A 27,846-nucleotide genomic window follows, 5' to 3' on the forward strand; every position below is an offset into this window, starting at 1 on the left:
TTGATAAAGGATTAGATAGGACAAATTTATACTGAATTTGGCAAAGAATTAGAATTTATACCAAATATTTAGAAAGTCCTGCTTTTCTCCTTGTTTATCATTTCTATAGGAATAAACTTGTAGAGCAAAATAGATGGATCTGAGGACTTGACATCTTTACACATTTGTTTCAGATTGCTTCTAGTCTATTTCTGATGTCCCAACATATTATCTATAAGAGTTGTGGCTTTTATTTATCCTTAGCGTAGTTTTGCCACCTATGAAAAGCAACAAAGAGAAAAAGCAATCAGAGGTGCTTAGAAGAGCGTTTTACTGGGATATTTGACTCACTGAGATGACTGAATTTGCTGAATCTCAGTATCTGAGGTGCAAACAGCCTATTCATACAGGGGAAGATCTCACACAGAAGGCTGTCATAGAAGGTTGAATGGCAAGTCAAGTTGATGAATGACAGGCTTAGGATAGACGACCTGCATATAGCTGGAATGACTCATGATATTTGCTAGCTCAGGAGAAATAAATGTTATGGCCTCTGAAAAATTAACTACAGAAATTAGGACACAGAATAATATAGTTAGTCTAATGGTTTAAGGATTGTGTCTTTTAATCCCTGGCTACAGTTTGTTATTCCAGGCTTTTAATGTTTCTGGAACATAACTTTTTCAACATAACTTTCTCTTTTGGACTAACACTTCTTTATTGGAAACAGGTAAATATTTTATTTACATAATCTTTACTAAGTGAATCGTAGCTCCTATGACTGGAATTCATTCTATTCTGAACTTCAGTGTATGGTAAAGCTGAGTATGAGGTGAGAATCTCTCACCTTGTTACATTTGGAGAGCAGTGCATTCCAAGAAATACAGCATAAGCCAATTCATATACATACACGACATGATTTAAACATATTAAATCTTACAAGCTGTCTAGCAAAAGGATAATTATGATGGAGTTTTGGAGACAGAATGAAAAAAGAATCTGCTGGAAAATTGCTTTTTTAAAAAATATTATTTTTGAAGTTGTCCTAAGGAGGAAATACTAATGGAAGTGAACAATATCTTATGGGGGCTCACAGAAAATGATTTTGTAACTCATTTCAAAATTAATGCATGCTTTGTGATTTTACTGCTGGTACATTCGATCTCCAAAAATAATGTTAAGTATTCCTAACTGTGAGCTTTTTTAACATTTGAGTGTTTGTGTTCTCAGTTGTCTGTTAATGCAATTGTTCTATAAAATAATTATTTTCACATTGAAGTGTAATAGATTTTTGTACCATTTGCAAAATAAGTCAGCCTGATACTAGTGTAACATAGAAAATATATTTAAATCATAAAATCAATATACTTAAATCATAAAAGCAAGACAGCAGAAAATCAATTAGATTCTTTGAGTGATTTACATTCCTTTCTCACCAGTGGAAAATATATTGCACTAAGAAATGCCAAATGTCAATACAAGAGATCATTTCAAAATTCAAATATTTGACAACCTACAGGGCTGGGATTAAATCTTCCTCACAGATTTCCTTTATATTAGGCTTCCTTTCAAACTTTAGAGGTTGCTGTTTGTTTGTTTCTGCTGTAGATATATATATATAATTTTATAAACTTGAGGAACCATATGCAAGGCCTTCCAGAAGCCCGGATCAGTGACATGAGTTACTCTTACTTTGTCTACTGAAGCCACCACTCCATCATAGAAGTGGATTGGTCAGTCTGCCCTTGGTGAAACTGTCCTGGCTGTCTCAGATCATGTCTGCATCTTGCATGTACCTCACCATAGCTTCCAGGAAGATCTGTTTCATGATCTTCCCAGTCACAGAGGTGAGACTCACTGGTGTGTAGTTGCCCACATCTTCCTTTCTAACTTAAAAACTAGAGTATACTTTTATTGTATTTTTTTAAATTTTATTTTCAGAGTAGATTTTTCATATTTTTATAATTTAATCTTAGTAAGTTCTTTAATCTTAAATAATCTTTCTAGTCTTCTGTTTTGTTGAAAGATCTTGATAATATATTCATAATGTTGATGATATTAGCTTTAATAGTGCTATCTGAATAATGATAGCAAGAGTAATAATACTATTAAAAGTTAGTGAGATTTAACACAAGATTTTAAAGAACTGTAATTAGGGTAGAATAAAGATTTTTGAATCTTCTTTCTGGTAGCAATTAATTCTGATTGTTAAGCTTTAATTATAAAAAACAAAAACAAAAAAACAAAACCTGTTTTTTGTTATTTGATGGAATTTAATCTTATTTCTTTGATGATTTTGGGATAGTTCTGCAACTTGCAACATGACAGTACTTCAGCGAAGCAATTAAGTTTTCCTTTAAGTAGGCACTTAACCACAGCATACATAATGTTTTGTTTCATTACACTGAAATGGATTGTTTAAATAATCTAATTGATAGTAGTAAGTAAATATTCTTATATATTGTTATATTTAGCATAATTAGCTTTGAAAAAAATAACAAAATACTTCAAATGTATGATCTTCATCTCTCTTAATGTACATTTAGAGCATGGACTTAAGCACATATGTTTATATTAACTGTATGTTTATAGAATAACTGCAATTATTGTGTGTTTGAACTTTCCTGTCTTCTGACAGCAGTATTTCATAACTGTAAATTGAATTCACGATATTCAAGACATTCATTTTCTCAATAATAGGTGCTTAACAGACAGTTACTTGCTTATCCTATCTATGTGAAATTGCTTATCTATGAATGGTTCTGCGTACAATTTTTACAAAACTCATCTTTTTTTGGTTCCTGTAGAACTACTTATTATTTAAATATTTCAAAGAGTATACCTCCAGTATGCAAAAATGTACTTTCACATTGTCTTTGTATCTCAGTCACTGTTCTTAATAAAGGCTCTCTTTGAATGTTCATCATGCTATTTTGTATTAATTAAATATAAATATTACTATTTGAGGCCTTTGAAAACATAAACTCCAAAGTTATATATGATGAATCATTAGCATGGAGATATCTCTAGAAGGAACATTTTCATTCACACATTTTTGTTGATTTTTGTGATCTTGCTGATTTTCACTGACTTGGTACTTTCCCATTAGTCCTCTGTATACCTTTCTTTGGTCGGATGATAATTTTTGAATAACATAATACATACAGAAAAGTTCAGTGACTTCTGAAAATGCTACATTTCATAACATTTTAATGAATGAATGATAATTTTATACATTATTAGAATAGTTACTGTACTGCTTATTTGTGAAAATATTAACAATTGCTATGATTGCATGCTGATTTATTGTTGAACTCATTTACAATTTAATTGATGTACAAACTGTGATATTGCCAGTCAAATAAAATAGAATCCATCGTAGTAACACACATGCTTAACCTCAGTTTTTCAAGTCTGGGTTGCTACACATTGTTCGTTTTGCTTCATAAAAGCCACAGTTTTTGTTGTACTACAGTTGCATTCATTCTGACTATATGACACATAGAACAGAAAGTTAATATTCTAAAAAAAAAAAGTTGCCTCAAGTTCTTATGCTGCTACTAGTTGTATAATTAGATACTAATTAAAACAAAAAAAGGAAATTTCACTATGAATTTTCTGTAGATACGCACGTTTTTATAAACAAAATTTAATTTTAGACATCATGAAAATATTAATTTTCCTAAATCATTTTACCATTTCTTACCAATAGATATAATCCCATGATTCTATGATGTCTTAATTGGAATGAATTGTATTTTCATTTATCAGAAAAGAAAGAATAACTGAAAATTATAAATTTTAACCTGAACAGTAGTACTGCAAAAGTGACCACTTACTGATTTTTGGTCAGATTTATTATTAGTTTCATTGTGTGAAGCTTTTGAATTCAATGTGGTTGAGCCTAGAAAAAGATTGTTTTGATTTTAGACTTGACAAATTTTAATGGAGGACAAATCAGATTTAAGAAAATGTTTGATCTACTCATGAAATTGCGTCACAGTGGTGTACTCTATAACTATAACCATCCTGTTTATTGAATGAGTTCCATGTGTCTTGGATATCCTATTATAATACTATTATTTCCCAGAACATGGGCACCAGTTCTGAGCACAGAAATTTATTGGACTCAGTGATTTTTGACTGTCCTTTACAACTGAACTTTTCTCATTCTATTCTATGTTATGCTATTTTATGCTGTGCTATTTTATTATATGCTATCCTATTCCATTCCTTTCTGCCATTACTCCTAAAAGGCACAAGTGGTATTCTTGTTTTGTTTCCCTCTACTGACAATAGAGGAAGTCCAAAACAAATGTGACACTGTGGTTAGGCAGTTGGATTTGATGATCTTTGAAGATCTCTTTCAACTTAATTATTCTGTTCTGTTCTAAAACAGTCATTCATTCTATTCCAGATCTTGATTTTTCCTTTGCTTTGTGTCAAGCTCGTTCCCTGATTCCTTCATCAAGATCTAAATGGTTCAAATGGATGATTTTTTACTTACTGATGTGTGTGTTATTCATTCTGGTAATGAATTTTGGCATTACAGTGTTAACTTGTTACGAAATGCAGTATGGAATTTATATTAATGGCTACTTCTTGAGAGATGACTAAGTATTAAAAAATACTTTTCTCTTCCAGCTTACGAGTTACAGAACTGCCCAGATCCTCCTCCTTTTTTGAATGGATATATAGTCAACTCTGATTACAGTGTAGGTCAGTCAGTGTCATTTGAATGCTATCCTGGATATGTTTTGAGAGGGCAGCCTGTTCTCACATGCCAACATGGGATCAACAGGAATTGGAACTACCGTTTCCCCAGATGTGAAGGTAACCTGATAGTTTGCTTGCTTCAGAACTGACAGTACTTATTTGTACTGTAGCTTTTGCTGAAGAACTGCACTTTTTACTAATCTGTAACATAAAAAGCTAAGGCCCAGATAATATTTGTCAGTCATGTTCCTTAGCAGTGATTTATAGTTCTTAATAGTATTTTTCAATGTTTTATTGATTATGACAAATGATTTTTTTCAAGTATTTTTTTTCGTGTGTGATTTTGTTCATTTCTTTTGAGTAGGGCAATGTGCAGTGTAGCATCTAAAATTTTCCGAAGTAATGCTTTTACCTAGACTTTAGGTTTTAGATAAAAATCTAAAAGATAGAAGTGCCGAAACAAAAATTTCTGGCCTTTCAGTTAGAGACTTTAATGCAGGATCTTATGAAGAAACAGTATCATTGTGTAGAATTGAAGTGTGTTTGTGGCTAAACAACCAGCAAGGAAGAATTAAAGCAGATTGAAATAAATGATTGATTTCTATCATAACAAGAAGTTAATGGTGTTGCAGGTTTCCACTGAAGGGTGAATGTTTGATAATGATTGGGTATTACAAGTTAGGAAAGACACTTCTGTACACAGAACATGCAATATATTTTAGGTTAGTCAAACCATAAAATTTAAGTTCTAACTCAGAAGTATTTTATGCAATCTGCCATAAATTGTTCAGAAATCTAGTAAACAAAATATGTAGAGGAAGCTGAAAATACTGCTTATTTCTTGAAATAAAAAGGATTTAAAGAAAGAAACAGTTTAAAAATTATTTTTAAAGATGAAGGTTTTCACATATAATAAAATTTGTTCATTCGTGATATATATTAAAACATAAAGGCAATTTTAAATCCCCATTTTATTTTTGAAGCATTATTTATATAATATTATCAAAAATTAGTAAGCTAAGATTATTAATCTATATTTCTTTTTACTTTGAACATATTTTTATGCAATTATTACATAGGCATAATGGTCTGACACACTTCAGGAGAAGACATAAATGTAACCTATTGGACAAAAGGAGAAGTGATTATTACAGAAACCTGAAAGTGAAAAATGTAATAAAATTACTGAAGGTAAATCTGTCAAACAAGGAAAGTGTTAATGTTAGTTATGGTGTAAAGACCCTCTAGCACTGATACAGTTCTCAAAAACTAGTAAATGCAAATAAAACAGAAACACCATTTTCTTATAAATGTTTTAATTTAAATGTGAGTTATACCATTTCCATTCCTTTTGTTGAAACAAACAAACAAAAAATCGTAAAAGTGTACACCATGTTAAAATGTAAGCATGTACTTTTTTGCTGATTTGGTACAGAACATTATTTAAAACAACTGTAGCTATCTTTTGACTAAGATTTACCTATTGTTTAATTACATATCCTAATGAAGCATATATGCTGTAAATATTGTTCCTCAGAGCTAACATAATGAGTGACATGGATGTGGATTTGTTTTGGTTCTTCAGCTGTTGAGAAATTGCCTAATTTCATTTTGAACCTGATCTGGAAAATTGTTTTTTATGTCATAGTGAGCTAAAGATTTTGTGAAATAGGTGTAGGTATAAAATAGAGTCACTTGGAAGCAATTCTGTAAAATAAATTTAAATAATCATCATTTGGGCAGTAGGTCCTGGAGAACTGATAGCTAGTAGCATATATTTAGCACCTGCTGTATCATGTACAATTTATTTAACGTGAGCACAGTTAGAAGAATTTAACAGAGAACATGAAGTTATAGCTCAGAAGTACTAAGAGTTTCTAAAGCATACAGTTTTGTGTAGTCTGATGCATTTTAATAGTTCTGTTTTTCCAATATGTACACATTATTTGTTTGCTTGTTTTTTCTTCCCCACAGGAAGTAGATGTATTTGTTCAGAGTTATACATTATTTGCTATATAATATTCACAGTGCTACTACAGATAGTAGTTTTGACATAAATAATAATAAAAAATGGAGTAACACATTTTAGGTCGAAAACTAGTTCAAAAATAGAGCACAGGAATGGAAATTCATTTGCTTTCATGTATCTCCCAGTTCTGGGAAAACTTTCATATTATAAGGAATAAAAATTTTTTGAAAGGACCTATGCCCCAAATCTATGTAGGGAAAGGAATAACTGCTGGTTCTTCCTAAAAAAGAGAAGTTTTTTTTTTCTCAGAGTTAATTTATGAATTAGATTAGCTTCTTAAATATCCCAAAGGAAAGATGCATTCTGCTCCTGGAAAATACTGAAGGAAATCGGGCTTTTTTACTTAAAAAATGTTTTGGAATATGAGTTTCATGCCTGTCTCCTTTGGTAAGTCCCTAAGGATCAAATAAAATTATGTGGCAGGATAGCCGAAGTAAGAGAAAATGCCTTAGAGAACAGGTTTACATAAAGATGAATGAAATGAGCAAGTATCAGTGTTTTTTCCTGGAAAAGACAATGGGAATTAATGTCTGGGTTGAGCATTTACATTGGAATGAGAAAGGCCATGATCATGACATCAACAGTTCAATTAGGAAGTTGTACATTTCTGAATATATGGGATTAATAAATTTTGTTTTATTTTCATATTAAAGGACAGTTTTATTGCCAGAAACGTACTTTGTTTTGCATTTATAGACAGTGTTTCCAATATTGAATGTTGCTGGAAAGTTTCTAGTGTATGAGAGAATGCGTGACTTCTATATAGTCTATGAGCACTACTACTATCAAAAGTCAATCTATCCTGATGTCTTCCATTTTTTCCTGTTTTCTTAAAAACAACTACTGAAAGAAACTGTGTGCATTTTTCAAGAACATGAATTTCAAATGAATTATGCTAATAATTTAAAACCTATTTCATAATATTAATTTGCCTTCAGGGAAAATATGTAAAAAAAAAAAAAGAGATTTTAACAATACCACTGAAAGTAATTATTAAATAATGACTTCATTTTTATAAATTGTAGCTGTCATTATATTATGAATAGACAGCAATAGAATGCACAAGCTGTCTTATAAAAACACGCATCTCAAAGGAAAAAGATTGGAAAGGCAGGAGAAAATATATTTCTTTGAGCAAATACTTTCCTTACAGATATGCAATGTGAAAGTACATTACATCCTTGTCATAGTAGTGGATTATAATTCATTATGATATATATATTTTTTCTGTTTTTCTGAGAAAGGTTAAAAATTTTCTTCTGGCATATTTATATAAAAGATGGGAAATGTAGTCTCCGGACTTTGTAACTAAAAGTGTTTGTAACATTCTTTTTATGTTACCTGTTGTGTTGCTCTGAGAGATTCTCTTTCTCTTGACTACTACATCTAATTTCTGTATTTATTTTAGAGGATTCCTTTAGGCTAAAGCATATTCCTGAGTACTCCAGTTGTATATTTCATTTAATGTGATCTGCAGCTCCAAGTGACTTTTTAATTTAAAAATAGCAATTTAAAAATTATTTTTCCTTTTGTCTTTAGAAAAAAAATATTTTTTAATTCTTAAAAAAAAAAATCAAAGATGAGGAAAGTTCGTTCAAAGAACTTTTTTTTATTCAAAGGAGATTGATTTGGGGATTCAACTTGATCAATGTTTAAATTTAAAAAAAAACAAGATGATCCATGGTAAAAGCGCACTGACAGCAAAGTATAATATATATTCTTTCTCAAGATAAATGTGTAAAATTATCTTCTAAAGAATAATATAGGAGTGAAAAGGATGATGATGGAATATTATTAATGTATGTTCCAGTGCTAGGGTAAAAAGAACAGTTAGAGTTACTAGTAGAATACTAATTAAAGCATAGAGACTTGTCTGAAAATCATGATTCTCATTTAAACAATGTAAAAAATGTGTTTGCTTTTTTGTTGGTGGTGTATTTTTTATTGTTTGTTTTGTGTATTTGGTTTTTTGTTGGTTTTTTTTTCTTGTTGGTTTGTTTGCTTTGTTTTTAAGTCTAATACAAAATGAAGACATCGTTGGAGTCTTAAAAGGACTTACAATAATTACATGGTGGTCCTGAATAGTGATATAAATTCAGCACTAAGAGGCTTAGCAGCTTTGTATCTTTTTTATTTCTTACTCTATTTTTAATACCTAGAGCAGAACACTTTCTAAAAGAATACTGAAAACACATAGAATATTTAGTAAGGAGTTTGAGATGAAATGTAGTCCATTACTTATCTCTAATCATCTGTTTCCTGTGATGTTTAAGGATCTCTGGAGAACACAATCAACATCTGCGTGTATTGCTTATTCTATTGACACTTGTCTATGTCACATTTGATACTTTATTGATCATGAACAATTGATTGAACAATGATATAAGAGAAATTGGTCTATTTTTAGTGAGATACAGTTAAGCTGCTTTCTTTGTGCAGTATAAGAGAACCCTGAAGGCTTTTGCCGTTAAAATTTAAAAATATCTTCAATCATGGGTATTAATAAACCAATCAGAAATATAATGACCACAGAGTATATTTAAACATAAAACTTCAATCAGAAAAATCCTGCATCTTAACCAGAACTTGAAGGATTTTCAACTTGTCACTATATTAGTATAAGGAAGTGGTTTTTTTGATGTACTGTGTAAGTCTCAAGCAGTTTTAGCTTTAAATGAGAGGAACTGTGGATAGAAGAGAGTAGCTTTCTTAGAAGAGGCTATCTGAGCATGGCAAAAAAGTACAGGTTGACAGAAAAGTGAAAAATTGGCTCATTCCATTTTCATCATAGAACCAGTAAAGCTAACTTATCCTGTGCTTGCAACAAGGAATTGGAAATAAAAACAATCTTGCTTTATCCTTACATTATTTCCTTTATTGGTTTATAGCTCAGAAGCATATGTTCTGAGATGGGAAGATGTGCTGAATGAATCTTGCTAGCTAGTATTAGTACGGATAAAGAAGGTGAATTGGGGTGTGAATTGGTGAAAGTCTCTGGTTCACCTATCCTGTATAACCAGAGGCTATTATAGGATTCATCCAAAAAGGGCTACCTGTCAGCTAGAAAGATGATCATAACAGATCATAACTGCTGTAAATGATACAGGAAATGTGACACGACTGCATTTCTTAGTCCTTTCTTATTTTTCCTTTTTCCTTTTCATTTTCCTTTTATTTCTTTTTTTTTTTTTTTCCTTTTATTAAAAAATTCCTTTCCTTTTTTTTTTTTTTCTTTTTTTTTTCTCCTTTTGCCTTTTTCCCTTTCATTTTTCATCATGTTAAGAAGAGAAAAGGAAATGAAAATGGGTGTGAAGGAGAGTCATAGGAACTCTGACAGTAATAACAGAAGTTCATATTGTTCTATGAACTACAGAGAAAAATTCCAGAGATAGACTGGATTTCCTCAAGTGCAATTAAGGTCTTTGCTGTACAATATAATGGCCATACGTCTACCATGCCTGCATCCTGAATCAGTCATTTTCTCAAAACTCAGTTGAAAAAGAGAGAATGTAATTATGTATTTAAAGAATTGAACCCAGTCTGAATGACTATCTTGTTACTGATGCAATCTTTCATGCTTATTTTTGCGATTAGGGAATGGAAAGCCTTGTAGCAACTTGAGATAGCATGCTGTGATTGGCATGAGAGATGTGAATCCATGAATATGTTCTAAAACATAATTTCTCCAGAGTTTTTTTTTCTTGGCTCTATCCCAATGAATGTATTGCACAACATTTCTAGGAGGGCACCAGAAGAACTTAAGAAAATCACTTGCTCTGTACAGTGAGAAAACAGCACACAGATCCAGGAACAAGCTGGAATCACAGATTCCTAGCTGAGGGACAGAAACTGGGTCCAATGGTGGTTTTGGCCCTTGGGTTTCAGATCTGAAGTGCTGAACAAGCCCACCTTCTTGAGCCCTCTCTCAGGAAGAGACTTTATGTACACACAGCTTAGGTTAGGTATCAGCTTAGGTTACCAGGGCCCCATAATTCAGAGTAACAACTTCCCAGAACAAGATGGAATGACCTTAAATTGTGCCAGAAGGGGTTCAGATTGGATATTAGGAAAAAAATATTCTCAGAAAGAGATCAGGGCTGCACAGGGAGGTTGTGGAGTCACAGTCTCTGAAGGCGGTCAAGCTGCTGTTCTTGAAGACATGATTTAGAGGGCAGTAATAGTGGTAGGTGGACAGTTAGTCTTGATGATTTCGCAGGTCTTTTGCAATCTTAATGATTCTATCGTTCTAAGATGCTATTATATATTTTCTGCCTTTGCTAACTGAAGGTGCCACTTTTTAAATGTATCTTAACTGTTTCAATAGAAGGAGCATCTCCAGTAGACTTTGATGGATTCTAAGCAATAAAACCTGAAGCACATTGGGAAAACTTATTTTGTAGAAATATCAGTACTTTTTATCTCAGAGAAGCAAGTGACCAAGGAAAAGATACTTCTTCAAGACCTAGATGGTATTGTTCAGTGGAGCTGTTAGAATTTGGAAACATTTTGATATGTTACTTCTAACTCAAAAAAGTATTTATTAATTTTTCTTTTGTTTCCTTTTCAGCTCCTTGTGGCTATAATGTGTCTGCTCAGAATGGTACAGTTTATTCCCCAGGATTTCCAGATGAATACCCTAATTCCAAGGACTGTACTTGGTTGATTGTCGTTCCTCCAGGCCATGGGATTTATATAAATTTTACTTTACTCCAAACTGAACCTGTGAATGACTACATTGCTGTTTGGTACATGATTTTTTTTTCTTTTTTTTTTTTAATATGACTTCTTTCTCAGTCATTTGTTAAACGCTCACTATCCCAAGCTTTGGTGTTTGCTTAGTATTGCCCTTTAGATTGTCATGCTCAAGAATCACATATACAAGAAACTCTACATGTAAATAATTAACATGATATATCATGGTATAAATACATAATATTATTGTTCTAAAAGCACTTTGAAACATGCTCAATTACCATTCAGTTCTTTTGTGCTTCTCAATGTGCACGGGAAGATACAAGTTATATTTTACAGTAGCTATGTGTAACTTGTTTTCCAAATGAGAGCAAGAGGTCAAAGTGATATAAAAAAGCTCCATCATGTTAAATTATGTGTTCCATCAATATAGAAGGCAATATCTGTTGCTTGCAGCAAAAAACTTTTGACATTTTTTAGGTGTTAATTAATTTAGGCATTAATCATTTTTTTCTAATCTCTTAGTAAGGCAGATAACCATATTATCTATATTGCCAAACGAGGGTTTCAGCACTATACATCTGTGAGCGTCATGTTCTATATTCCCACTCCCCAGGCTTGTATTTATTGTCTCCTAAACTCATCTCAGTTTTGTGTTTCCAGATGGAAAATTAGATCTCAGGGCTGCCAATGTTATTTCATAAAAACTTACGGCATATGATGATGTCTCTGATAAAAAGTTTTTAAGTATTCAACTATAACCATACCTGGTCTTCACTCCACATTACATGCAAAGTGACCTCTCTCTCCTATGTGCTGCAGATAGCTTACACAGAATATGGAATGTAGGTTACTCTTTTTTGAGTCAGCTGCCTCTATCTGCCAGCTAGTCCAGTTTTATTGTACTTATTCCTGAGTAGGGTGAGTTTTTTCCAGACAATAGTGCTAAATATAATACAGGGAAAATAGAATTAGGTTATAAAAGTTATGGGTGACTGTTTATGAAACCACGATATAGCTAATATTTGTATTTGCATTAACATGGAATTCATGTCTAAAACGCATCCTAGGTAGTCCTGTCCTCTCTGATATAGTAAACAAAAAGAATGCTGGATTGCTTATTCTCTTCTGTAAGCTTAAGCTATTAAATCATAAAATCATGCCAACTTTTTGAACATATTTAGCTATACAATGTGCTGAATCCCTTGGTTGTTAGATTCTTTCAGTCAATATTTTAAAATAATTATTTTAGAGCTTATTTATCACAGTTTCTGTTTGTCCATAAATCACAAGCATGCTTTCTTTATAACTTTAGAGTTATTTTCTGATGTATCAGTGACGGGAGTAGGCTGTTTAGTGTAATTGTGTTTATGTCATTTATACATATATAATATATATATATGACATGTACATTTACATGTATATACATGTATATATGTATAATATACATATATGACATTTACTTCTGAATAAAAAGGTCAAACATTTTTATTTATTTATTTATTTATTTGAATAAGAAAAAAGCTGTAGCTAACTTGACATAGAGATTATAGAAATGTGTTTTCTTCAAGTAAATTGTGAGGTTCTTATTCAGTATTCATTATTTTGACAATTATTTACAGGGCAGTAGGAAGTTGAAAATATATTTTTATGTAAAGTTTGCTTTAGTTCATTTTTTCTTACCGTCACTGATACTAGAGCTGAAATAGGAAGCCTGGATAATCTTGATTCACTGAACAAGAAAATAATAATTCATTCAAATTATATTTTTAAAAAATCCAAGTTGTATTGCAAGCTGTATACATGATATATCCTTTTTAAAAATCTTCAACCAGTTTCTCCACAGAACGGATATTTCTTTTTATAACAAGATTAGCTTGATAGAATAGAAAGAGACAAAAATGAGTTAATGCTTGGCTTTTCAACCATGCAGCTGTAGGTGAACTAATAACCCTCTAGTTTAAAGACAGTGAAAGGTCAAAAGCTAAATGCTTTCTGAAAGTTTCTAGGTAATATCCAGCCATCTAAAATACATGTCATAAAGGGCTTTTGATTCTGTTTAGGTTCTGAACATGTAATATGCAAGGCCACAGACAAGTGTCACAGGGCTCCAAAAATTCTTCAGTGATTAAAGCAGTAGTTTTATTTATTTGCTCTAGCTGTTCAGAGCTAATTTTGTACATAATGATAATGAAAATGAAAGCCACGTGCTTTCATTGTACTATTTCTGTTTGGTTTTCAATCCTGTTGTTCAGAAATATATAACCTTTCTTTTAGCTCCCCCTCCCACCCCCCCCTTCATTTACTCCCCATAGACAGTATAGTAAAAAGACTCTTAGGAATGAATTGAAATAACATAATGCACTTGCACATCTCTGTATATACAAGCCATGTGTACAGACTTGAAGGATCCAGGTGAACAATTTTAGAAATATGATCATAAGACTTTTGCAGATATATTTTTTTTTTCCTCTGCTGATATATATATGAAAACATTGGCAGGACAAAAAGACACAGAAAAATTCAAATGTTAAAAAGTCCATCACTAATTATCTTACCTGTGGAAACAGAGTCATAAATTACTCTTGGTTTCTCACGTACTAGGTTTTGAATATAAAAAGATTATATTTGTAGAAATAAAAATAAATGTATTCTAAGTCATTAGAAAAGACATTCATAAAAAAAATATGTATCTTACATTATAGAGAAAAGAGACTTTTAGTTTAAATGTGAGCTATTGTGTGTCTTTGACTGATTTTTCATGTTTGCTTTTCTAGGGATGGTCCTGACCATAATTCACCTCAGCTGGGAGTGTTCAGTGGGAACACAGCTCTGGAAACAGCTTACAGTTCTACTAATCAAGTCCTCCTCAAATTTCACAGTGATTTTTCAACAGGAGGATTCTTTGTTCTCAATTTTCATGGTCAGTTTGTTTTATGTGATCAATGTCTAATTACCACAATTAATAAGTGAATTTTAATAAGAATTTTTAACTATGGGAGGTAATGATTAAATCTATTTACAGGGCTTAACACAGCTTCATAAGTTTGCTACTATTTAAAAAATAATGGCATAGATTAGTTTTTAAAACAGCACATTAAAAATATCTTAAAATTCATTTTTACAATGAATAAACGATGTTCTACTGCTAATATTAATCACTGCTATCTAATGTCATTCTTTGAGTTGTTTAATTTACTTAGCCCATTTATTTATCAATTAATTTATACTGCTGTAACAAAAATCCTCACCAGCTTATTAATTTCGGGATTGCTTCTTGAAATCTTGATGGGATGGCACTGGAGTGTTGAACAGCAGTTTTAAGTTTATTATGTAGTAACGGGCTGTATTCAAAGTTAAAGTCGTGGCTGTAGATGTGGCCCTGCAAGCCAGGCCTCTCACCTGCAAACTAAGCAAATCAGGTTTGTAACTCAGACATGAAAGTAGCATTTCAGTTCTACTTCTAATTCTGAGTTCTAACTCTGAATTCATTCAGATTTTGTATATTAATTTGTTTATGTTTTGGATTGATATTCAAAAATATAGAGTGAATTAATTCACAAGAACAGGAGACAGTAGCATAGAGTGTACGTGAAGATATCTATCTGCATGGAGTAGTCTTCACGGAATTAGTACTCAGATTCTGCAGTTTTTTTCTTCTCCATGTCTATCTCACAAAAAAAGAAAAAAAAAAAAAAGAAAGGATGTGATGCAGCTTCATGTCTAGACTCTATCTGAGGAGCAAAGACCAAAGTACCAGGCTTTAGACATCAGGCAGGGGACTCACACATTCCAGGACTGTGTCTGTGCAGCAAACTACAGGGGATGGTCAATCTCTATTACTGAACTGGCCATATCCCTTAGGATACTGCTCATGCTTTTTTGAAACATTTGAAGAGAGGAGAAAGAATTTTGTTTTAAAGGCATTGCTGCTGTTTAACTTGTAAGCATTATGATCATTGTTGGTACTTTTACTGTTTCTTTTTAAAGACATATACCTTTAAGTGAGAAACCTTTGTTTCTCCAATATGCTTAAATCAAGAATTCATATGACTAGCCAGAAATGTAACTGATATTTACAGATTTTCCAGGAAATTGAAATAATCTGTGATTAGCCTTATGATGGGCTGTAAAGGCAGCCATATAAAACAGCAGCTTTGTAGCTGCAAATGCATCCTCATAAGCATCACTACTGCATTCAGACTGACAGTCAATGTATCTATAACTATGTAGGCAGAGTAATATACTATCTATACTGATAATAAATATATTGTCTCTCTCTATATGTGTGTGTGTGTGTGTGTAATGCCATGGCATTTAAATTGGAAAATGTTTAGTATAGTATGGTACTGTCTAGTACTGTATAGTATAGCTTTGGTAATTTGACAGGTGTAAATATGAAATTATTTTTCTGTAAAATAACATATCATTACTTAATCTTATTTTCATTTAAATTTGCAGCATATCAGCTGAAGAAATGCCAGCCTCCACCAATAGTTCCTCATGCTGATTTGTTTACAGAAGATGATGACTTTGGAATAGGTGATAAAATAGTGGCTATAGTATTGTGTCTCCTTTCTTATCTTTTCACCTGAATTTCAACAAAACTATTAATATATTTCACTCTTCACCTGAGATATTTGTATACTTCTGTTTGAAATTTTCTTTTTCATTTTAAACTTCAAGATTTTTTTAATTTTTTTTCTATTTTTTTAATTATTATTATTATTACTTTTGTTAATAACTCTTTCAGGAGATTTTGTCAAGTACAAATGTCACCCTGGTTTTACTCTTGTTGGACAAGATATTTTAACCTGTAAACTGAATACACAATTGCAGTTTGAAGGATCTTCTCCAGTTTGTGAAGGTAAATAATTGCTTGTGTGGACTTCATATGATTATAATGCATTCTATTTTATCTTGCTAAATATTAAATATGAAACTCTAGGTCACTGTGTTTTCATTAATTTTTAAAAGAACAGTTTTCATTTATTTCTTCAGTTTCTCAGAGGTACATATCAATTTCGAATTGATCTCTAAAATTTTCGGATAGATATCCAGTGGTTTAGAATCAAAAGAAAATTGCCTTTCAAAGACACTATCACGTGTATATTGAAAAATAGCCTCATTTGACTACATTGTCACTGAAACTCTGCATTTTAAAATTCATTTAAATGACTTAATACTATTTCACAACAAAGCAAAGATTTTTTTTCAGTCTTTGAGCAGCTTTAAAAAGTGAAGTGCTTCAAAATTTGTGGGGGAAAAACATTATTGATGAGATGCCATTACTGAAATTTTTACATAGTTTATTTCTGAGTAAGTCAAAATGTGATAAAAGATTCTCGTATTCATAATAGATTGTGATTACTTTTAAAAGAAATGTGTTAGTATCAGTGAAACACATTCCATATTTTGAAGTAACAACGTATATGCAACAGATAACACTGAAATGCTAATTTAAAAGTGATTTAAGGACAGTGTGCACTTCCTACCAAATAACAACAGAAAAGGGAACATGCAATTGATAAGAACAGATACACCAGATCAGACCAGAAATCCATGTATGTCATGATCCATATGTGGCACTGGCCAATAATGATTTAGTGACAATCATAAGATCATTGCAAGCATGAAATGAATTAAGACCTCCAACAAACTGTGGCTAAGCTACTCAGGCTAATTTGAATCCTGTAGGGTGTTCTTTAATGGATTTATTCAGTCCCACTTTTAACAATGCAAATGTTTTAAATTCATAAAGTTTTATAGGTTTAAATTATGAAGTGCATGAAGAAGTTTCCCCTTATGTTTGATTTGAAGCCAACACTTTCTGTTTTCACTTCAAGTCTTTCTTCAAGTTTTTTCAGGGAATCAAAGAGTGCTGAGTTATTCTCTATTCACTATATTAATGGCATGATTCTACAGTCCAGAATATCTTTCTTATTTTTAATAATTTTTGTCAGCCTTCTCAGTACATCTCAAATTTTACTTTTGTGGTAATGGGTTATGGAACTGCAGTGCTACCTGATCCTAAATAGACTTGGAAAAATTGCTACTTGCTATGCAATTTGCATTGTTTTTCAAACAATTTTCAGAATGCTTTATTGTATTTCTGCATTTTATCAGTTGTAGTTTGTGATTGTTTATGTTTTTATTTGGATTAGCTTCACATTTTTGTAAGATGTCAAAAAATATTTCATTTTCCTGAGCCTTGTCACTATGTTGTAGTAGACAAATATATTTATATGATAGAAAACCAGGTTCTAGAAATTGTGTAAAAAACGAGTTTGTTGACATACCTAAAAAGCAAGAAAAAACAATTTCAGTGACCACTTCTACATCAATCTGAATTCATGACTTTCAGAGCAGCTGTAATTTATCATGCCATACTTTTCTTACAGCTCCCTTTCCTTTCCTGTTTAAAGAAAAGCCAGAGCACTGGGCAATTTGAGTACAGGCTTTCTCATTATGCTTGGTGCCATGATAACGTTCTAAGTATTGTCCAAAGAGCAGAACCCTAAGAACCCTACAGAAAAGATCATCATTGTGCATAAATTAGTTTGCTAGCAAGATGCTGAGCTTTTGTCATGACCTCAGGTATTAGGGCACCATCATATTCTTTCCATAAGAAACATGAGAAAAGAGAGGTAAGTCAAGAAGCTTTGTCTTAGGTCTTTATTAAAACAGCCTAATGAAATTTCTTCAAAAATCAGATTAGGTAATGTGTTTCTTGAAATTTGTATATTATGCTATGCAGCAGAATTTTCTCACTGCTCCATCACACTCAATTACATACCTCTGTAAAATGTAAAAATCTTTGTTCTTTGTTTTTTTTTTTTTTCCTATAAACCTTGTCTGTAAGCATAAATTCATGCAAACTAACTAATAACAGTGCTCTGTATGTACATTTGCAATTAGATGATTAAAAATGAATGTTAAATAATTTGCTTATATGCTCCAGTATGTCTGGAGAAATTGTTTTATTTTGTTTTGATTACTTTTTTCCTTATTATCATGCCAAAACATTTAGCAGTAACTATTTATGAAATACATTAGATGAACTTATATAACAATTAAATGTTTTCTGATTCTTCAGTTTTTAATTGTGCGTCTGCAGTTTCCTGACTGGTGAGCTTCACCTCAATTACTAAGTTTCTAAATGTGTAAAGAGTTGAATCACCCTGTAATTTAGGTGGCAGAGAGTCTGACAGATATCTGATATAGTGCTGATGAGTATAATATTAATGTGTTAGTTGACTGATAAGTAAAATAAACAATATTTTTGCCTTACCTGAAGCAATTAATATGACTTTGTATTTAGCAGTATTTTGTTTTGCCTTGCTACAGGTGACAGCTAATAGAGAACAAAAGATCTAAATTACAGACTTTTGTTTTCAGCTGTGGGTATAATGTATAGAACAGAGCATTGTGGAATTATTTTTATTTTATTAATAAATATTGATAATTGATGCTATTGGAAATTGGATGCTACTTTTGTTTTACGGAGCAAGGTGAAATGTTCTCACTGTCCTGGTATCTCATTACCTCAATGTTATCTCTTCAATCATGTGAATCTTGTAAATATTCAAGCCTAGCTTCAATTGTACTGATCAAATTATGTAATCAGCTATTAAGTAGGGGAACCTGGTGAGTAGATTGCCCTGGTAAAGAAAGTGAGCCAAAGATTGCCACAGTGAGCTTTGCCAATTTGTCGGATCTCCTGGCTGTCCATTCAACCCACAAAGCTGCAAAGGAGCAATACACTTTCTTCATATCTCCCTGTATAACTGCCAGAATATTCCTTTTGTAAGGTCTTATCATATATTTCTTGTGAATGGTTGAGATTGGAAGGGATCACTTGTCCAGGGAAACAGCCATAAGAAAGTTCTTGTCTCTATAACTTGCTGTAGTAGGAGACTTGGCCTCTGCACTAACGCAGGAGAAGCCCTAAGCTGCTTACAACTTTAGAAGACTTAAGAGTTTTATTTTTAACTTGAATTTTCTTACATTGATACACATTAGAGGTTTTTGTTTGTTTTGTTTTTGTTTTTTGTTTGTTTTTAACATAAATAGTATTTTTTCCTCTTGGAAATTGTCCTGTTACGAAGGTTTTCGACTCCACTAGTAAAGTGAGTATGATAGCATATGTGAAGGAAATAAGGCACACCTGCACTGTGTCTTAAGTTGTTTACATGTGATGATGTGTTGAAGGAAATTTTATGAACTTTATGCTATTTGTAATATTCTCCCACCATATAAATGTTTTTCGTTACAAAGTTGTATCATGCTTCTCCTGAATCATGTGAGAAGAGTCTGAAAGAACATCTGCAAAAGGTACATTTTTCCCTGTGGTAAATACATTATTTTCAGGACAGTTCTTAAGAACTAGCTTAGAGGAACAACAAAACTAGCACACTTCTTTATCTTATTATTGGTGAATTTTACCTACTCTTGAAAGAAAAGATTTTTTGCTTTTATATTTTCAAACCTAGCCAACAAGCTTTTCTTCCTTACCCTTTTATCTGCTTTTCGTTTCTGATGTCCTTTATTTGACAAAATTAATTGATGTGACCTAAGAGCAAATCAAGTGAAAGACAAAGGCAGAAAATACACTTTATGTGTCTTTTAAAAATTATCTTTTCAGTGGAATTTCCTAATCCTCTCACTTTTTCTTTCTTTCTTTCTTCTTTTTTATTTTTATTTTTATTTTTATTTTTCCTTCCCAACAGAAAGCTAGCAACTTACACTTCTTGGGAACTGTGGAAATACCTCTAATTTCTTTTTTTTTTTTTCTTTTTTTTTTTTTTTAATCTCTGCATTTCCTTCCCTGGTTCCATTTCTGTTATATGCTTGTGACAGATTTTCTTGAGTCAGTGAAGAATGTCTCAACAGTTACTTTATGACCATTTTCAGCAAACTCATCTCAGATTTTTCAAACTATATTATTCCATAATTCTCATTTGCAAATAGTCCATGCCAGATGCCATACACCTCTAACAGGCAAAATAATAACTGGAAAGGTTTTACTTGGTTGACTTAGACTGCTTGCAGTATAAACTCTGCACAAAACATGTGTTTTCAAGTGATCTAATATGCCTAAAAATCCCAATATAGTGTCATGTTTTGTAACAGACTTGATTCCTGAAGCCCGAAAGCTTTTGTATGTGAATAATCACACCAGTGTATATAGATCTCCTGACTGTAAACATCTTGATTTCTGACAGGTTTTTGGATGTTTCACGTAATTGGTATTCTCTTTTATAAAGGCAAGATTTATGAAGCTGCTCCTTGTTTCTTTTTGTGCTCACGGGAACTTTGCTCTTCATTCCATCTCTAATACGTTTTAACGTGTTTTCATTTGGAATCAGAATCTGAAGCATATATATATCTCTGAAAAAATAATACAACCTTTTCTATGGAAAAGGAACTCTTTATTTCATTGTTATTCTTATTGCTCTGTTTGTTGTGTCGTTTCTAGCACAGTGTCCAGCAAATGAAATCCGTACAGAATCATCCGGAGTAATCCTCAGTCCAGGTTACCCAGGCACATATCCCAACTCTCAGACCTGTTCTTGGACTATAAAGGTTGATCCGGGATATAACATCTCCATATTTGTAGATATGTTTCAAAGTGAAAAGCAGTTTGATGAGCTGGAGGTATTTGATGGTAAGAAGCATTTAAATTCTATCTTGCTATGAAAGAGCAACAGCTCACAGAGTGTCTTGATTTCAACTGTTGGTTTTGTAATATTGTGATACATAACCAAATCTACAGAGTAGTGCCTTAAATCTAAATCTGTTAGTTAATGACAGTTTTTATAGATGTAGTCAAGAAAGTTTTTTATTTTATTTGGTATTTTCAGAAGAGAAGCAGCTGCAGCTCTCCTTTTTAAAGTCACTGTCATTCAGTTTTTCTATTTCCTGAGATGCGTGGAGGTGTCTGAAAGGTGAAGTTAACATGCTGTTTTGTAATGGACCATTTCTACTACAGAAATACTTCTGGGATATAATTTCACATAGTCCAATTTCATAAAATAATTTGAATCCATATACTCAAATTTGAGTACAAACGCCCAGTCTACTTTCAGCTGATATAGCAGAACTGCTGCTATATCTTATTTGAAAATGCTCATATTAAAGAATTTGCTCATCTGTTTTAGGACAAATGACAATAACTCATTTTCTGGAATGTTATTCATGGCAGTAGCCTCTCAGATGGCACTGTTTTATTAACAGCCCGTTCTTATGTTTCTGTTGAATTCTGAGCTTATTACTGCTTGTTCTGCTCTCACTGATAGATGTGAAAATCTGGTCCCTGGTTGTTCTTCAATATATTTTATTCATTTGGAGATCATTAACATATCCTCCCCCATTAATCAAGAATATATGATAACTGTTACAGAACCAATTAATACTCACTGTGTGAGTTCCATAAAATGAAAAATATTAAATGGTCATATGTTTCAAGGTATCTACTTTGCTTAGGTAGAAGGCTTTTAGTATCTAAAATCTTATTAAAGTGTTTTCACTTTTTGATAACAATATTCAGAAGAAAAAAGAAAACCTCAATATTTTTCATTCTTTTAAATATTCTGATTCGTTAGGTGTTTTTTCTGTTTGTTTTTTTTTTTTTTGTTTTTGTTTTTGTTTTTTCCTCCATAATGTGTGTACTGGTCTTTGTCAGGCTTGCAGAGAAAATCATCTGAAAAATCTCTTAAAAAGTATCATAGAATCACAGAATTGTAGGGGTTGGAAGGGACATCCTGAGATCATCGAGTCCAACCCCCGAGTATATTTTTCTCCAGTCTATTTTGTATTTAATATTGAGACAATATATAGCATGCTTGAGAATTTTGTATTGGTCTAATCACTTTGTTTTCTTTTAAAAAAGTCTGCTTAGACCGCTTAATGATCCTGATGAATATTTTATTTTTCTTTCTTATGCATTTAAATTTAATGAAATCAGATTATCAATAATAGATCTGAGAGAAGAATTAGTATAGTTGCTACATTTTTAAGCATTGTCATTTAATGACATACAATCTTATTGTTATATATTTATTTCTAGTGCAGCTCTACCAAAACCATTTTTTCTACCACCTACCAGCAAACCTAAATGAGAGTGATAATGGCATATTTATAACCTCTTAATGTAGTGCCATGTAGAGATTCCTAAGCTTGCTCTCAACAAGTTGATATTTAAATATGGCTCATTGCAGTGCCTTGCCGAGATACTTGTTTGTGTCCCTGTGGCCACATTAGCAATGCGCTTTTCTGGGCTAATTAGTTTTACATCACAGCATGATGAGTTAGTTGGGGCAGAAGGCAATGCTGATGTGGCTATACCATTTTCAGTTATGGATATAACTCAGGCTAGCTCATCCAGAGCTGGCTTAGCTATTTCTATGTTTTGCTAAATTTTGCAGTAAATATAGATCATATCCTACTACTGAATGTGGTCCAAAATAGTATAGCTTTGTTTAAATTAGTGTAACTGAAATGTTTTTTCTAACTCAGATAAAGATATATCATTGAATGTGACATAGAAATGACATAAAGATTGACAGGAAAAATGTTAGAGAAATAATATTCACTAAGGTACAGACCTCTGATGACTTTATAAGGCAACTTTGGAATAAAAAGGAAAATAGTGAGTATGCCTGAGTCACTATATTGTGAATTATGGTGCCTTAGCATTCCATTAATGAGGCCACTCTGGTCAGCTGAGAGCAATAAGACCATCCTGGCAGTGTTCAAGAGGCGTCTGGATGAGGTGCTGTGAGATATGGTTTAGTAGCTTGTGGTAGCAGTGGTAATGAGAAGACAGTTGGACTAGATGATCTTATAGGTCGTTTCCAACCTTGTGATTCTATGGTTCTATGATTAGCCATTTCCTCTCCCATTTATCAGTCAGAACTTTAGGAAATCCCATCTATATTCTAAGCCAGAGAAGCCATAGATGTACTATGAATATAATTACCAAGGACTTTTGAACTTGAAAACACTCCATTAAGGCTATTTATACTGAACAGTACTTATTTAATACAGCAAATATTCTTTGATCTTTTTTCCCCCAAATAAATCAACATAATTCTATCGCTGCAATTAGACAGTAGTGTCTACTTTTACCTAACATTCAGGAAAGCCTGTCAGCACCCTAGAAATTGAGTGTATGTTTTTTCTGTAGACAAATTCTGAAATACTAATAATGAATCAAACTCAGGAATACCTAGGTCTTGATGCTTAATTGCCTGGATGTCAGCTGAAAATCTGCCTTCTGGCAAGGTCCAGGTCCAGAAAGTGAAAATTAAGCACCACTCCTCTGATCTTCCAGTGTCTGAAAAATGTGGTATGACTACTCAGCATGTCATGCTGCAATCTAATTTCACCATCACTAGAGAGGAAGGAGTCTCACTTATTCATGTATGGTAGATTTTTATTTGCAATAATACTCTTTTAGCCCCTTTATTTGAGAATTTCTGAGCTACAATAGTACCTCATGAGCTGACTAAATTGTATTAAGCAGATTTTACTGTCTAGGGTGAAGCACAGAGAAAATAAATGAATTGTCATGTTCTAAATCATTATTTTCAGCAAAAATAGGAATTAACCTCAGCAGTCCTCATTGTCTATCCTACAGTGTAATCCTCAGACACTACCTCTAATCATAAACACAAATATTTAAATTAGGGTGCGCTAGGCAACCTGCACCTAAATTTGTGCTTACTTATTCTTATTTTGTGTATTTTTTATTGCTTAGAGTTTATTTATTAATATTTATTTAACTGTATCATTGCCACAGTGGTAACTGAAATGCAGTTCTAAAAAACTGGTAAGCTAAATTTTTATGGTTTTCTGTGGCTTCCCTTCCAATCACTACAATTCTCTTATTCTGTGAAGGACTGATCAGGCTGCAGCTAATAAAGGCTCAGCAAAAATGAAAATAAGCAACCTATTTATTTGAAATGTCTGTTGTGACCAAGATAGCGTTGGTTGAACTTAGCTTTCCAAAACATGATAAAACACAGAGTAAACAACATAGTAAGCATACTCAAAGAAGTTCGGCTGGAGAAACAATAACCTTTGTATGGAGGAAGGTATTGTTTCATGTTTTAGAAAGCATTTAAAAGGAGACTGGCTTGTCACATTTTTTCCTTCCATTGGTGTGTTGTTGTGTTATGTAACTATCCCCAAATCATTATTACTGCATCTAGGGTTTTATTGTGGTGAAGATATAGCAATTTGGTGCCAGGACACTTTTTTTTTTTTTTTTTTCAGCATCATGCATGTTACTTCGTGGCAACATGAAATAATCTTTTTTACATTAAAAAATGCTTTAGTAAACAAATTATCTTTTAATGGTACAGAACTCTAGTATATATCTACTGTAACAAAACTGTTAAAAACAGTTTAAAACACTGAAATGTGTCATAAGGTTTCCTATTATTTCCTTACATATTCACACTCTCAGTTCAACTAGTATGGAAAAGATTAATAACATTGGTATTGCTTTAAAATTTTCATATTTTTGACCTCTGAAGGTTCTTCTGGACAAAGCCCTTTACTGGTTGCTTTAAGTGGAAATCATACTGCACAACTGAATTTTACAAGCAAAATGAATCAGCTATACCTTCGCTGGTCAACTGATCATGCAACCAGCAAGAAAGGATTCAAGATCCGTTACTCAGGTAACTGTTAATGATTTCCATTAAATTATATTTTGTGATCAACTCCGATGCAAGCATGTTCTACAGCAGTGCCGGGGCTCAAGATGTGCCACATGGTTGTGAAACTGAGGAGAATCCAGAGTGAGGAGAGACCAGCCAGAAGCCTTCAGCCCTCATGAGAGAGTGGCTGATGAGGTGTGTACGGTGCCAGGAGTGTAAGAGCCCCAGATGTACAAAGGCAGCCCTTAGCCTAGAGAGCTGGGAAAGGTGAAAGGAGCCTTATGAGGTTCAACAAAGGCAAATGTAGCATGATGAAACTGGGGAGAAATAACTACGTACATCAGTACAGGTTGGGGACTGACCTGCTGGAGGAGAACTCTGCAGAGAAGGACCTGGGGTTCTTGGTGGACAAAAGGTTGGCCATGAGCCAATAGTGTGCAGTTGTGACCAAGAAGGCCAGTGTGATCCTTTGGTGCATTAAAAAGCATGGCCAGCAGGCTGAGGCCAAGGAAGGTTATCTTCCCCTCCCCCCCCCTCCCCCCCCTTTCTATTTTGCCTTGGTGAGGCCACATTTAGAATATGGTGTCTAGTTCTGGGCTCTTCAGTTTAAGAAAGACAGGGATCTCCTAGAAGGAGTCCAGTGAAGAGAGACAGGGATGATTTGGGGCCTGAAGCATCTCCCTTTTGAAAAAAGGGTGAGAGATCTGTGACTGTAAGTTCTGGAGAGGAGAAGACAGAGGGGATTTTTTCAGTGCTTATGAATAACTAAAGGGCAGGTGTCAAGAGTGCCAGACTCATTTTGGTGGTGTCCAGTGAAAGTCCAAGGGGCAATGTACTCAAATAAGTTCCATCCGAACATGAGAAAGAACTTCTTTACTGTGAGGTGACAGCATTGGAACAGGCTGCTCAGTGACATTTTGGAGTCTCTTTCTCCGGAGATTAGCAAAACACACTTGGATGCTTTCCTGTGCAATCTACTTCAGGGAGCCTGCTTTAGCAGCAGCTGGACTAAGTGGTCTCTAGAGGTACCTTCCAACCTCTGTGATTCTGTGGTTACAATCTATATGTAGAGATACTTGCTCTTATTCTGCTTGCATCTTTTTTTAACGTTGTCACACATACCCATTGAAGACACTGCTCCTGGGAGGCTTGGTTTAGTCATCACTTAACATGATGTAAATAGTGTGTGAGAGAGAGAGAGGTGATAATTACTCTCTCTCTGTTGTTAACATTTGCTTTTTTCTGTGTTTAGACTTGATTAACAATGTGTGAGTGGGTGTTAATTTGGTGGCTAAAAATTGTCCATATAAATTAAGTAAAGAGAAGAATGCTATGAATATTTTATATTTTTCCAAGTACCAAATATATCCCATTCAGGCATGCTAAATAAATGCTAAATGGCACACTATATAGGGAGATGATTTGCACATAATTCTCTCCTGTTCTCTATCATCCATGCACTTTCAACCTCATCTCTGGAAAGTTCCTCCTGTTGCTAAAAGAAGCAAGCTGAGCTAAGACCATAAACATGTTTATTATTCTGGGAACTTGTGTAGCCTATTGTAGAGAACCTGCTTTAGCAGGGTAGCTGGAGTTGATATCTCGAGGTGCCTCCCAATCCCTGCAATTCTATGATTCTGTGAACTTGAGGACTATGAACAGTTAGTAAATGGTCAGAGAAAAAGGACTAGTTATAGAAAGCTTTATCTTCATCTTGCAAGAAGCATTTGGAGCATTATGAAAGACAAACTAAAACTGAGGGACTGGGGGAAAGGAAGTTGTTTTCAAGCACACTGGTTGATGCTTGGCTGAACATGAGCCAGCAGTGTACCCAGGTGTCCAAGAAGGCCAATGGCATCTTGGCTTGTATCAGAAGTAGTGTTCCCAGCAGGAGCAAGGAAATGATCAGTCTTCTGTACTCAGCCCTGGTGAGGACACACTTTGAGTACTGTGTTTATATTTGGGCTCCTCATACAAGAAAGACACTGAGGCCCTGGAGTGTGTCCAGAGAAGGGCAATAAAGCTGGTGAGGGGACTGAATACAAGTTTTGTGGGGAGTGAGCCTTCTATTATGAATTTACAGTGAGAAACTAATACAAGTGTTACAAGAATAGAGATCACGTCATGAATTTATTTTGTAAATATCAAATTCTGTGATTGATTTTTAACGAATGAGAAATTATTTTACACCTTTATGTGTAAAAAAAACAAACAAACAAAAAAAAACAACACGTTTTTTCTGTGCTTAGTTCATCAATTATTATGGCACTAGCCACAGCTAATAATAATGTTTGGGAAATGAAGAGAAATATGCAATCCTTATGGCAATGTTTTAGGAACAAACAACTGTTTTGCATTTTTTGCCTCAGTAGCAGCCAGTGCCTGCTTTTATTCCTTAAACTTCTGTATGTTTCAAATGAGATTCAGTGAAAATAATCATCATGAAAGAAGAGTAATAGTGAGTGGCAGCATAAACAATTGGATTTGAATCTTAATGGGGGAAGGAAAAATGCAAGATTCCAAAAAGGCTATTGATACCATGGCAGCTGTGTCTGAGCCAGAAGGCTTTCTCGTAATGAAGGACCTATTGAAGTGAATTACTGCTCCCCAAAACCCTCTCCTTTTTCTCCAGCTATGCTTGTGCACAACATTTTGCAAATTGCACTATTGTCATAAATGTTCTTCTTTAGAGTGCAGGAATTTTCAGAAGAATGTTCAGTGTTTACTTTAGCATACAACCTTGCATGTGTAAGCTATTTCTCT

At 33.2% G+C, this 27,846-nt stretch overlaps 1 protein-coding gene across 1 annotated transcript in view; it reads left to right on the forward strand.

Annotated features, from left to right (window-relative positions):
• The window catches only part of CSMD1 (CUB and Sushi multiple domains 1), a gene marked incomplete at both ends in the record, with an annotated part of 996,476 nt that overhangs the window by 899,737 nt on the left and 68,893 nt on the right, over window positions 1-27,846 (forward strand). The window contains 7 exons of the mRNA XM_079550635.1: window positions 4,624-4,812; window positions 11,292-11,469; window positions 14,194-14,339; window positions 15,878-15,958; window positions 16,170-16,283; window positions 20,895-21,083; window positions 24,958-25,104. Of these exons, the coding sequence (XP_079406761.1) occupies window positions 4,624-4,812; window positions 11,292-11,469; window positions 14,194-14,339; window positions 15,878-15,958; window positions 16,170-16,283; window positions 20,895-21,083; window positions 24,958-25,104 (1,044 nt within the window). The remainder of the gene's footprint in view (window positions 1-4,623; window positions 4,813-11,291; window positions 11,470-14,193; window positions 14,340-15,877; window positions 15,959-16,169; window positions 16,284-20,894; window positions 21,084-24,957; window positions 25,105-27,846) is intronic.

The sequence above is a fragment of the Tetrao urogallus genome (assembly GCF_951394365.1).
Source record: "Tetrao urogallus genome assembly, chromosome: 2".
In the NCBI taxonomy this organism is placed as follows: Eukaryota; Metazoa; Chordata; class Aves; order Galliformes; family Phasianidae; genus Tetrao; species Tetrao urogallus.